The sequence below is a fragment of the Rhincodon typus genome, chromosome 19, assembly GCF_021869965.1.
Source record: "Rhincodon typus isolate 14 chromosome 19, sRhiTyp1.1, whole genome shotgun sequence".
Lineage (NCBI taxonomy): Eukaryota > Metazoa > Chordata > Chondrichthyes > Orectolobiformes > Rhincodontidae > Rhincodon > Rhincodon typus.
This window is the reverse complement of record NC_063350.1, coordinates 4,859,878-4,873,202: the sequence shown is the minus strand read 5'-3', so window position 1 is coordinate 4,873,202 and position 13,325 is coordinate 4,859,878. Positions and strand designations below refer to the sequence as shown.

Sequence of the window (13,325 nt, the reverse complement as noted above, 5' to 3'; positions counted from 1 at the left end):
CAGCAACTCATATTCCGCTTGGGAACCCTGCAGCCCAATGGTATCAACGTGGATTTCACAAGTTTCAAAATCTCCCCTCCCCTCCCCCTACCGCATCCCAAAACCAGTCCAGCTCGTCCACAGAGAGTGGTGGAATGCGCTGCCAGCGGTGGTAGTGGAGTCAGATACATTAGGGACATTTAAGCGACTCTTGGATGGGCACATGGATGGTAGTAAAATGTAGGGTATGCAGGGTAGTTTGATCTTAGAGTAGGATAACAGGTCGGCACAACACCGTGGGCTGAAGGGCCTGTACTGTGCTGTACTGTTCTATGTTCTAAAATGTGCTCTCAGTGGGGAAAAAGCATGCGAGTCACTCCTTTACAGCAAAGAGAATTGTGTATGAAAGTAAAGGAGTCTTGCTGCAACTGGATAGGACATTGGTGAATGCACACCTGCAGTACACTGTGCAGGTTTGGTCTTGATTTTAATTACCTTAAAGACAGTTCAGAAAAGGTTCACTTTTCAAGAATTCCCAGGAAGAAGGGGTTCTCTTATGCGGAAACCTATGCATTTTGAGCCTGTGCTCATTGGAATTTATAAGAATGAGAGGTGGAACTTTTTGAAACACATCAAACGCTGAGATAATGTTTACCCTGATGGGGGAATCTGGAATGAGGTGGATAGTTTCAGAATAAGAAGTCTTCCTTGTTCAGATAGAGGTGAGAGGAATTTCCTCTCTCAGAGGGTATTTAATCTTTGGAATTCTCATCCCCAGAAAACAATGGAGGTGGATTTAACAATTTGTTGGTGTTGAATGGCAGGTAGGAAAATGGAGTTAAGGCCATAATCAGACCAGTCATAATCTTCTTGAAGGGCAGAGTAGGTTCAAGTTGCTGAACGTTTGTGCTTATGAATAATAGGATATGTTGATAGGATGAGATGAAGTGGGGAGGTGATGGCTGAGTGATATTATCACTGACTGTTAATCCAGACACCTAGATAATGTTCTGGGGAGCCAGGTTTGAATCCCGCCATGACAGATGGTGGAATTTGAATTTAATAAATATCTGGAATTAAGAATCTAATGATGATCATGAATCCATTGTTGGGGAAAAACCCATCTGGTTCACTAATGCCCTTTAGGGAAGGAAACTGCCATCCTTACCTGTCTGGTCCATATGTGAGTCCAAACCCACAGCAATGTGGTTGACTCTTAACTGCCCTCTGGGCAATTAGGAATGGGCAATAAATGCTGCCTCATCAGTGATGCCCTCATCCCGTGAATGAATAAAGGAACTTGAATCAATCGGACTGAATCCTTTGGTTCTGTAACTTTTATGTAATTATTAACCACGACAAAGAACTTGTACTGCATAAAAAGACCCTTCAACCCAACAGTTGCATGCTGCTGTCTATGCTCTTCCAAACTTCTTCATCTAATTCACTCAACATCTCCTTGAATTTTTTTTCTCCCTTAAATGGTTACCGAGATTCCCATTAAATGCATCCAGGTTATACACGGCATCCACTCCTTGCAGTGAGTTTCATATTCTAGCCACTCCCTGGGTAAAAAGGTTTCTCCAAGGATCTTAGCAAGCAAGCTGAGGCTACTTAGCCACTTTAATGTCAATCTATTAGTCTCCCCGGTAAATACTGGCAAAATAACTACTTCATATTTCTGCCACTTCACAATGTTGAATTGCAACTTTGTCATATGTATCATTTAGTGATCTTATCCCTTTCCTGATGCCTCGTTTGTCAGTTACGGGTCTGAAAAATACTTTAATTTTTCTATCTTTTTAGATCTTTATAATTTAATTTTGTAGTTTTCCTTTCCTTCACAATGTATGTTTATCCCATTCTAACCCTCCTGAATTCCTTATTGGCATTCTCCCCTTTGTTGCCTATGTATTTTGTGAATAACTTTTTTTTTCATTTCAATGTTGCCCTTATTTAGAGTTATAGAGTTATACGGGTCTACAGCATGGAAACAGGGCCTTCAGCCAAATTTGCCCATGCTGCCTAGTTTTCACCAGTAGTTCCATTCACCTGCTTTTGGTCCATATCCCTCCATCCCTATCCCATCCATATACCCGTCCAAATGTTTCTTAAATGACAAAATTGTACTCACCTCCACCACTATCTCTGGTAACCCGATCCAGATACTCACCACCCTCTGTGTGAAAAAATTGCCCCTCTGGACCCTTTTGTATCTCTCTTCTCTCACCTTAAACCTATGCTGTCTAGTTTTAGTCTCCCCTACCATGGGGAAAACCTATTGGCTATCTGCCTTGTCTATGCCTCTCATGATTCTATGAGGTCACCCCTCAATCTCCTATGCTCTAGAGAATAATGTCCCAGCCTATCCAACCTCTCCTTATAATTCAAACATTCCAGTCCAGGTAGTATCCTAGTAATTTTTTTTTGCACTCTTTTTAATTTAAAAATATCCTTTCAAAATTAGGGCAACCAGAGCTGCATGCTGTACTCCAAATGTGGCTTCACCAACGTCTTGTACAGTTGCAGCATTAGTTCTTCATTCATGCATAGTTTGTCCTTCTCAAATCTTAAACTTGTTACATAATGAGAGAACAGAGCTTAAAGTAATTTTTAAAAATGCATTATGTTGCCAAGGACCAGATCACAGCCTTGACTGTTCTCCAGGCTGAGCATCATATGTTCGTAACTCTCTTCTAAATCGCTTTTCATCTATTTTATTCTCCTGACACTGTTATTCAAACAGCAGCAAGATTCACAGAGGGGGAGCAGGCCAGGCTGCTCTGCATTACATGTTGTGACTACAGCCGTTACACTAATTAGTGCCTGCATTGAAGGATTGACAGTCACAATACAATCACCACAAGGTCAGGCTGATTCTGTGCAAGCAGCAACTAACAGACAAATAACATAGCAAACCATACAGTAAAATCTCCGAACAATCAACGCATAAAATCTTCTAACAATGTGCAGCTTATATTCTCCTAATAATCCCCACACGGTAAATTCTCCTAATGCAGAAAATGCCCCACACTGTTAAAAAGGAAAGGGCTCATGTCCACTGAACCAGACAAATGTTACAGTATGAAAGGAATCTGTTAGGTCTGTATTGGTTTCTCAACTGCCACTCACCCCACTTCCTCCCTTAGCCTTGTAACTTCTTCCTTTTCCAATAATAATCCAGTTCTCTCTGGGATGCCTCAATCAAACCTGCCTCCATTGCACTCCCGGGCAGAACATTCCAGATCCTAACCATTTGGTTTGCAATAAAGTTATTTCTCCTATCTCGCTTGCTTCTTTTGTCAATTACCTTAAATCTGTACGCTGTTTTCCTCACTGTATCACGTTAAGGTATCATTTTCTTTTCATCACCAGTGGGACGTGGACATCGTTGGCTGGGCCCAGCATTTATTGTCCTTCCCTAGTTGCCCCTTGAGAAGGTGGGGGTGAGCTGCCATCTTGAACCGCTGCAGTCCATGTGCTATAGGTAGACCCACAATGCCCTTAGGGAGGGAATTCTGACCCAGCGACACTGAAGGAATGGGGATATATTTCCAAGTCAGGATGGTGAGTGACTTGGAGGGGAACTTGCAGGTGGTGGTGTTCCCATATATCTGCTGCCCTTGTTCTTCTAGATGGAAGTGGTCGTGGGTTTGGAAGGTGCTGTCTAAGGGTTTTTGGTGAATTTCTGCAGTGCATCTTGTAGATAGTACACACTGCTGCGACTGAGCGTCAGTGGTGGAGGGCGTGGGTATTTGTGGATGTGGTGCCAATCAAGTGGGGGCTGCTTTGTCCTGGATGGTGTCAAGCTTCTTGAGTGTTGTTGGGGCTGCACTCATCCAGGCAAGTGGGGAGTATTCCATCACACTCCTGACTTGTGACAATCTCATATAAGCCCATACAGTTTGAACAGGTCTAGACAGGGTAAACACAGAATGTTCTCAATGACCAGGAAGCCCAGAACCTATAGTTACAGTTTATGGAGTGAGACAAGGAGAAATTGTTCACCCAGAGAGTGGGGAGCCTGTAGAATTTGCTGCCACAGAAAGCGGTTGAGGCCAAAACATTGAATGTTTTCACGAAGGAGTTAGACATAGTTCTTTGGACAAAAGGGATCAAATGATATGGGCACAGGGGACTGAGTTGGTTGAGCAGGCATGATTATATCATAGAATCCCTACAGTGTGGAAACAGGTCCTTCAGCCCAACAAGTCCACACCAAACCTCAGAGCATCCCACACAGACCCATCCCCCTATAACCCACCTAATCTACACCTCCTTCAACACTATGGGCAATTTCACATGGCCAATCCACCTAACCTGCACATCGTTGGACTATGGGAGGCAACTGGAGCACCCGGAGGAAACCCACACGGGTACGGGGAGAATGTGCAAACTCCATACAAACAGTCGCCCAAGGCTGGAATCGAACCCAGTTCCCTGGTGCTGTGAGGCAGCAGTGCTAACTGCTGTGCCACCATGCTGCCCATATTGAATAGTGGAGGAGATTCGAAGGGCTGAATGGCCTACTCCCGTTCCAATCTTCCATGCTTCTGTGTTTTTTTACAAGTTAATCCTTTCCCAATCTAGGTATCAGTTGAGTGAACCTTCAATTCTAAACAGAAGAACTAAGTTCAAGCCTTGGGGTGCTTGTGGTTTCCGGTAGCTTTTCTCATGATAATGCCTTGGTCAATCTGCATTGACTTGTCAACCAATCAGCACCCTTTTCTGCTGTTGTTATGATAGGGTTAAAATGTGGCATTCTTGCACTTGTCCTGATGAGAGTCAGATGAAAAGTTTTGGCATTATGTCTCTTTTACCAACAATATTACATCCTGTACTACAGGGGACAGACAGTCTGCAACAGAATGAGTGAGAATTTATTTCCCCAATTTCCCCACTGCAGAAAATTAAATCACAAACTATTATTTGCTTTGCAGGTTTTAAACCAGACATCGAGAATTGAAATTCAGCTGTTGGAAAACTCCCTTTCCACCAACAAACTGGAGAAACAGCTGATGCTGCAAACCACTGAGATCAATAAAATTCAGGAGTGGAACCGGTAAGGTCTTCCCTTCCAATTCCCAAACTGCTTCTCAGTCACGCTATGTCCCCATTGCAAGACCGGCCCTTTGTTACACTGGGAAATTCAGGGTTGATGAGCTGTGCTCGAGATGAGAATGTGAAGACCCATTAAAGCAATGTCTTTGAAAGACAGATCAAAGGCTCCTTTACGCTGAATGTCACTGAAGGACATTACCAGTGAGGCAATCCATTCAGCCTGTAGCTCACAAGCTAACCATTCAATCAAAATATCCCTTAAACAATCCCAGGAGTTTGTCTCCAGTCTCAGATCTAGAGAGAAGGGGCTTGCATTTCTCGAGCACCTTTCACAGAATCACAAATCACGGCATGATTACAGCACAGAAGGAGGCCATTCGACATGTTGTATCTATAATGGCTTTCCAAAGGAGCTATTCACCCCAGTTCTACTCCCACTCCTTTGTTTTCTCCCCATAGCCCTGCGTACTTTTCCACTTTTTAGATAAGGATCCAGTTTCTACTATGAAAGCCTCAGTTGTCCTGGCCTCCAGCACCCTCTCAGGTAGTGCACTCCACATCCTGAACACTCACTGTGTGAAAAGGTTTCTCTTCATTGTCATCATTACTACTTTTGTCAATTGCCTTAAATCTGTTACTTCGATCAATGGGAACAGTTTCTCCCTAATCGCTCTATTCAGGTCACTGATAATTTTGAAAACTTCTATTAAATTTTGTCTCAACATTCCCTTCTCTGAGGTGAACAGTCCTTTTTTCTCCAATCTGTTGACGCAACTGAGATTCCTCATCCCTGTTAGATCAGATCAGATTAGATCAGATCAGATTAGATCAGATTAGATCAGATTAGATCAGACTGGATCAGATTAGATTAGATTGTCACATGTACCCAAAAAATGAAAAGTGTACAGAGTTGCCACTATCTGGTGCCATCTTAGAATACAATAGTTAGAATTAAAAACAAGAGCTGAAATTAAAGAATCAGAAATGAAAAGAAAATATCCAGAACATGAGATGTACTTGTAAGAGGGCAGACCTTAAACTGCTTGATAGGATGTGATGTAGCAACCCTGTGACTAGTTGAGCAGTTTTATAGAAATTAAATGGACCATATGGATGTCCCAGTGAGTGTTATCTGGTACTGTCTTATCTTCACATAAAGAACCCACCTTATTATTTCATCAATCCTGAGCTTTAGTTGGTATGTTTACCTCTAAGAGAAGAGCATCACAATCTCTAGAACTATTTTTGTGACCACAACATCCCAAAGAGGTTTCCAGCCAATGAGGTTGAAGGTGAGAGGGGAAAGGATATGAGGGGCAACTTTTTCACAAAAAGGGTGGAATGACCTGTCAGAAAAAGTGGTGGAGGCTGGTACAATTATAACAATTAAAAGGCATCTGGATGGGTATATAAGAGGGATATGAGCCAAACGCTGACAAATGGGACTAGGCCAGATTGGGATGTCTGGTTGGCACAGATGAGTTGGAGTGAAGGGTCTGTTTCCATGCTGTATGACTCTATAAATATTGGTGATTATTAATGGTGAGTGGTGCTGACAAGTCCAGCATTTATTGCTCCTCCCTAAATGCCCTGGAGAAGGCGGTGGTAAGCCCCTTTCCTGAACTGGTGCAGCCCATGGCATGCAGGTACATCCACAGTACTGTGGGCTGCCAATTCCAGGATTTTGACCCAGCAACGAGGAAGGAAGTGCGATTATAGTTCTGAGTCAGGACGTGTCTGCTGCCTGTGTCCCTCCAGTGTAGCCAGTGTCGTAAAGTAGATATCAGTCTTAGGCACAGGATCACGACCACTGGAGCCCTGCAATTTATCCTTCAATTCCTAAAGTCTACACGACAATCCTGGAAGGTTGTCAGCCTAACACACATGACATTGTTAACATTACCTGGGAAACTAGTCCATTCATGGAGGATAACTGGAGCTCATGTTGCTAGTGAGATTTCCTGCTTAGACTACAATGTTCAGAGATAGGCTTTCAGATATTAGCACAGCTTTAAAACTAAACCCACCCTGCCCCCGGCTCCCAGTGACGAGGTGATCGTTCATGCCTGTATTATTTTGTTACAACGTCCTGTAAATCATTCATCGGTCAGGGAGTGAAAGTATCATTCAGGGCTCACTGAACAAAAATAACCATTAGTTAAACAAACACAAACAAAGTCAAACATAGTGCAAAGGGCCAGACCATGTTAGCAAGCTCTAGGACCAAAACATTGAGACAGTTCTCGTCTCTACATGTTGAGGGAAGAAAGCTTGCTGTGTGGTAAATGATTTGAAGCTGCAGAGTTCTCGAGCATAACAGATAAACCGGGATTATTTTGCCTTGTTCAAGGTAGTCCCTCAAATATTTCTCAAGAAATTGCTCAAAATTTCTCACCTTTACCAGAGTCACAGGCTGGATTTCCAGCTTTTACACAGCAAGCTCCCACAAACAAGATTCAAAAACAGAAATTGCTGGGAAATCTCAGCAGATCTGGCAACATCTGTGGAGAGAAATCAGAGTTAACATATCAGATCAAGTTTCAACGTTAACTCTGATTTCTTTCCACAGATGCTGCCAGGCCTCCTGAGCTTTACCAGCCATTTCTATTTCTGTTTCTGATTTACAGCATCCGCAGTTCTTTCGGTTTATATTTAGTAGTCACAAACCAGATTATTTGGTTTTATAATCCTGCCGGCCTGGGTGCAGTACAGAAAGATCCAGCTCTGGTTTGACTCTAATTTAGTGAAATGCGATTCATGTTTGAAGGAAGAAGAGAAAAAAAACAGAACGTTTGTGTTTAAAATAGTGGGAAATTATTGGAAATTATTGTCCAGGGGGTTACAGTGATTTTATACACAAATATCAGAAAGTTAACATGATGGTAGAACCAACAAATCAGAGGACAAATTGGTTCATATGTGGAATGAACTGTCAGAGGAAGTGGTAGAAGCAGATAAAGTTACAACATTTAAAATACATTTGGAGTGGTATATGAATAGGAAAGGTTTAGAGTCATAGAGTCATAGAGATGTACAGCAAGGAAACAGACCCTTCAGTCCAACATGTCCATGCCGACCAGATATCCTAAATTAATCTAATCCCATTTGCCAGCATTTGGCTCATATCCCTCTAAACCCTTCCTATTCATATACCCATCCTTTTAAATGTTGGAATTGTACCAGCCTCCACCACATCCTCTCGTCAGTTCATTCCATACACACACCACCCTCTGCGTGAAAAGGTTGCCCCTTAAGTCCCTTTTAAAGCTTTCTCCTCTCACCTTAAACTTATGTCCTCTAGTTTTGAACTCCCCTACCCTGGGGAAAAGACCTTGAGTGTTCACCCTATCCATGCCCCGCATGATTTTAGAAACTTTTATAAGGTCACCCTTCAGCCTCCGACACGCCACGGAAAATAGCCCCAGCCCATTCAACCTCTCCCTTTAGCTCAAACCATCCAACTCTGGCAACATCCTTGTAAATCTTTTCTGAACCCTTTCAAGTTTAGCATCACCTTTCATATAGAGCAGCAACATGACTTCCAAACTCCTACACTTAGTGCATTAACCATTAAAGACAAGAATACCAAATGTCTTCTTCACTAACCTGTCTACCTGTGACTCCACTTTCAAGGAATTATGAACTAGAGGATATGGGCCAAATGCAGGCAAATGAGACAAGTTTAGTTTGGGAAACTTTGTCTGCATGGACAAGTTGGACCGAAGGGTCTGTTTCGATGCCATTTACAAATAATGACAAATAATGACTCTGTGACTCAATGGCTTGGTCTTCTCATTGCCATCTGAGAAGGCAGACATGACCTTGATTTAACAATGCCATCACTGGCAGTGTAGCACTCTCTCAGTGCTGCACCAAGAGCATCATCTTGCGTTTAAGCCTCTAGAAATAAACCTAAACCTACAACCTCTGGCCTCAGAGGAGAGAGTACTCCCACTGTTCCACAGTGCAAACAGTTGCCTGACTGAAGTTTCACAGGAACCAAGTTGAGAACAAAGATAATTCAAAGGAGTGAAAACTGATCAGCTATGTGTGTCGGAGCAGGTTTGAGGGATTGAATGGCTTTTTCCTGATCTTACGGTCATCAGGGTAGGGATTTCATGGGATACAAAGGAAGGGTAATGATAGATTAGGGTAACATGGTGGCTTAATGGTTAGCACTGCTGCCTCACAGTGCTAGGAACCTGGGTTCGATTCCAGCCTGGGGCAATTGTCTGTGTAGCATTTACACATTCACCCTGCGTCTATGTGGGTTTTCTCTGGGTGCTCTGGTTTCTCCCACAGTCCAAAAATATACAGGTTAGGTGGATCAGCCATGCTAAATTGCCCATAGTGTTCAGGGATGTGCAGATTTACATGGGTTAGCCTTGGGAAACGCAGGTTTACATGGATAGGGTGGGGGGAGGGTTTGGAAAGGGATGTTCCTCTTCGGAGGATCAGTGTGGCATTGATGGGCTGAATGGCCTGCTTCCATACCATGGGGATTCTACAGATAACAAAATAATTTCTGACTGTAACCTCAGTTGAAGTCTGAAAGAATCACTGAAAACAATTCCACAGTGTCCATAAAAAGTACTGCAGATGCTGTAAATCAGGAACAAAAACAGAAGTTGTTGGAAAAGCTCAGCAGGTCTGGCAGCATCTGTGAAGAAAAAAAATCAGAGTTAACATTTCATGTCCGGCGACCCTTCCTCGGAACAGTTCTGAGGAAGGGTGATCTGATATTTTTCTTCATAAGATGCTGCCAGACCTGCTGAGCTTTTCCAGCAACTTCTGTTTTTGTTCCACAATGTCCATGTCCAGCTGGAAGGGATGGGACAATCAGGAATGAGCAAGTGAATGATGGAAACAGGAGCTGAGAGTCAATGGAGTATGTTTTTCCAGGGATTTTCCTGCCATCAATCCTTGATCTGAACCCAAATTGATTCTTGCATCCAGGCAGTCTCCCACTGTATCTGATACAAACAGGATACATAGAAACATAGAATCAAAGAGCAAGATTTGGCCCTTAATGCCAATCCTACTATTCAATATGATCATGGCTGATCATCCAACTCAGCTCCCTGTTCCTGCTTTCTCACTTTATCCATATCCTCAAGCCTACCGATCTATAATTCACTGTTTTCTCTCTGCCACCTTTCTTAAACAGTGGAGTTACATTAGGCACCCTCCAATCTATAGGAATTGGGCCAGAAGGTATGTCATTTTGGACGATGACCACTAGCACACCTGTTTTCTCTAGAGCCAATTCCTTCAGTACTCTGGGATGAAGTTTATTGGACTCTGGGGATTTACGTGTCTTCAATTCTGTTAGTTTCCCCAATAACATTTCCCTATCTTTCAATTCCTCCTTCCCATTAGGCCTTGTGTTCCCCACAGTTTTGGCATAGTTTTTATGTCTTCCTTTGTAAAGGTAATGTCTTACCAGACCACAGAGCTGCTTCCTCATTAGAGAGAGAGATGACTGCTGGTGGTTTAATTTCAGGGTCATCATGCCTCAGATGAGGGCATGGTTGAGAAGGAGAGTCCTTCATGAGAATCCTTCATGCCACAATGCTGGCATCACTCTGCATTGCAAACCAGCCATCCAGCCCAACTGAGCTAACTGACCCAAAAACAGAAATAGCTGGAAAAACTCAGCAGGTCTGGCAGCATCTGTAGAGAGAAAGCAGAAACTGGAATTCTGAAGAAGGGTTACTGGGCCCGAAACTGGAATTCTGAAGAAGGGTTACTGGGCCCGAAACATTGATTTTACATTCTCTCCACAGTTGCTGCCAGACCTGCAGAGTTTTTTCTGGTGATTTCTGTTTTTGTTTCTGATTTCCAACATCTGCAGTTCTTTAGGGACATTTTTGAGCTAACTGAGCCCACGCTGTCATCTCTTTGTTCCCTATTATAGATTCTCCTTGTATCTGATACAGGCAATCTACATCTGTAATGGCACATGATACATTATGATTGTAACTGTCCATGAGTGAGTTCAAAATTAGTTAAAATTGGGCCAATAAATATGCCCCAGAATGAATGGAATACTGAGCAAGGTCCAGTGAAAAGTTGAGTTTTCATATTTACATTATATACAGTTAATTCTGTGTGATACAGGAGCTGAATTAGACTATTTGGCCCTTCATACTTCAGATTTCTGAAACCTTTCCCCATCTAGAAAATAGTCTATGCCTCTACTCTTCCAACCAAAGTGCATAGCCAAACATTTTCCCATATTGTATTCCATCTGCCACTTCTTTGCCCACTTTCCTAGCTTGTCCCAGTCCTTCTGCAGCCTCCCTACTTGCTCTACCCATATTTGTGTCATCTGCAAAACTTAGCAGCAATGCCTTCAGTTCCTTTGTCCAAATCATTAATGTATAATGTGAATAGTTATGGTCCCAACACAGACCACTGTGGAACTCCACTAGTCACCAGCTGCCATCCTGAAAAAGGCACCTTCATTCCCATTCACTGCCTTCTGCCAGTCAGCCAATCCTCTATCAATGCCAGTACCTCGTCCCTATCACAATGGGCCCTTATTTTGTTTAGCAGCCTCCTGGGCAACACCTTGTCAAAGGCCTTCTGAAAATCCAAATAGATCATGTCCACTGGCTCCCCTTTTTCCAATTTGCTCATTCCCTCCTCAGAGAATTGTAACAGATTTGTTAGGCATGACCTCCTCTTGATGAAGCCATGTTGACTCAGCCCCATTTTACCATGGCGTTCCAATGCTCCCCTATCTCATCCTTAATAATGGACTCCAAAATCTTACCAATAACCAAGGTCAAGCTAACTGGTATATAGTTTGCCATCATCTGCCTCCCTCTCTTCTTCAACAGGTGTGTTACATTAGCTACTTTCCAGTCCTCTGGGACCCTCCCTGACTCCAGTGATTCCTGAAAGATCACTGTTAATGCCTGTACACTCTCCTCAGCTATCTCCTTCAGAATTCTAGAGTGTAGTCCATCTGGTCCAGATGGTTTATCCACCTTCAGACCTTTCGGCTTCCCCAACTCCGCTTTACTGATGGCAACTACACTCACTTCTGCCTCTTGACTCTCTTAAAGTTTTGGTAAGTTATTGGTGTCTTCCACAATGAAGTTTGATGCAAAGTACCTATTCAGTTCCTTCGCCATGTCTTTGTTCCCCATCACTACTTCCCCAGTCTCTTTTTCTGTGATCTAATGTCCACTCTTGCTTACCTTTTAGATATCTAAATAAAACTCTTGCAATTTTCTTTTATATTACGCATTAGCTTACCCCCATATTTCATCTTCTCCCCACTTATTGCTATTTTAGTTGTCTTCTGCTGGTTTTTAAAGGCTTTCCAATCCTCTGGTTTCCACTAATTTTCACCACATTGTATGCTTTTCCTTTTTCAACACTGTGTGGAGCTGGAGGAACACAGCAGGTCAGACAGCATCATAGGAGCTGCTTCCCTGCTGCCTGACCTGCTGTATTCCTCCACTTCCACACTGTATTGACTCTTATTTCAGCATCTGTAGTTCTTGCTATCTCCAATCCTTTTCAGTTTTGCTTTCATTTGGTCCCTGACTTAGCTTGTCAGCCTCATCCTCCCGGTAGTATATTTCTTCTTCCTTGGGATGAATTTCTGGTGTGTCTTCCAAGTTACCCCCAGAAACTCCTGCCATTGCCGCTCCACTGTTTTCCCTGCCAGGCTCCCCTTCCATTCAACTCTTGCCAGTTCCTCCCTCATGTCTTTGCAGTTACCGTTACTCAATCATAATGCCATCACATCTGCTTCCAGCTTCTACCCCTCAAACTGCAGGTCTGGCAGCCTCTGTAGTTCTGAAGAAGGGTCACTGAACTCAACGTTAACTCTGTCTTGCGCTCTCTATACATATGCTGCCAGACCTGCTGAGTTCTCCAGCACTTTCTGTTTATCTTCCCTTCAATTTAGAATGTTGAATCATCTTCCCGTTTATTGAAACCCGAATGTGTGTTTACGTGTGTGTATGTGTATGTGTGTCAGTGTGCCTGTGCATGTGTGTGTGTGTTGGGGGCTCTGTCTGTATGTATGTGTGTGTGTGTGTTGGGGGCTGTGTGTGTGTATGTGTGTGTGTGTGTGTGTGGGGTGTGTAGAAGGTTGTGTGTGTGTGTCTGTGTATGTGCGTCTGTGTGTGTGTGTCTGTCTGTCTGTGTGTCAGTGTGCATGTGTGTGTGTTGGGCGTTATGTCAGCGTGTGAGAATGTGTGTGTGTGTTGGAGGCTGTGTGTGTGTGTGTGTTGGGGGCTGTATGTTTGTGTGTGTGTGTGTGT

The 13,325-nt window shown here is 43.2% G+C and overlaps 1 protein-coding gene across 1 annotated transcript in view; it reads left to right on the top strand.

Moving 5' to 3' along the window:
* Window positions 1–13,325, top strand: part of LOC109913136 (angiopoietin-1-like) — a 109,554-nt gene that overhangs the window by 50,273 nt on the left and 45,956 nt on the right. The window contains exon 2 of the mRNA XM_048608517.1: window positions 4,920–5,041. Within this exon, the coding sequence (XP_048464474.1) occupies window positions 4,920–5,041 (122 nt within the window). The remainder of the gene's footprint in view (window positions 1–4,919; window positions 5,042–13,325) is intronic.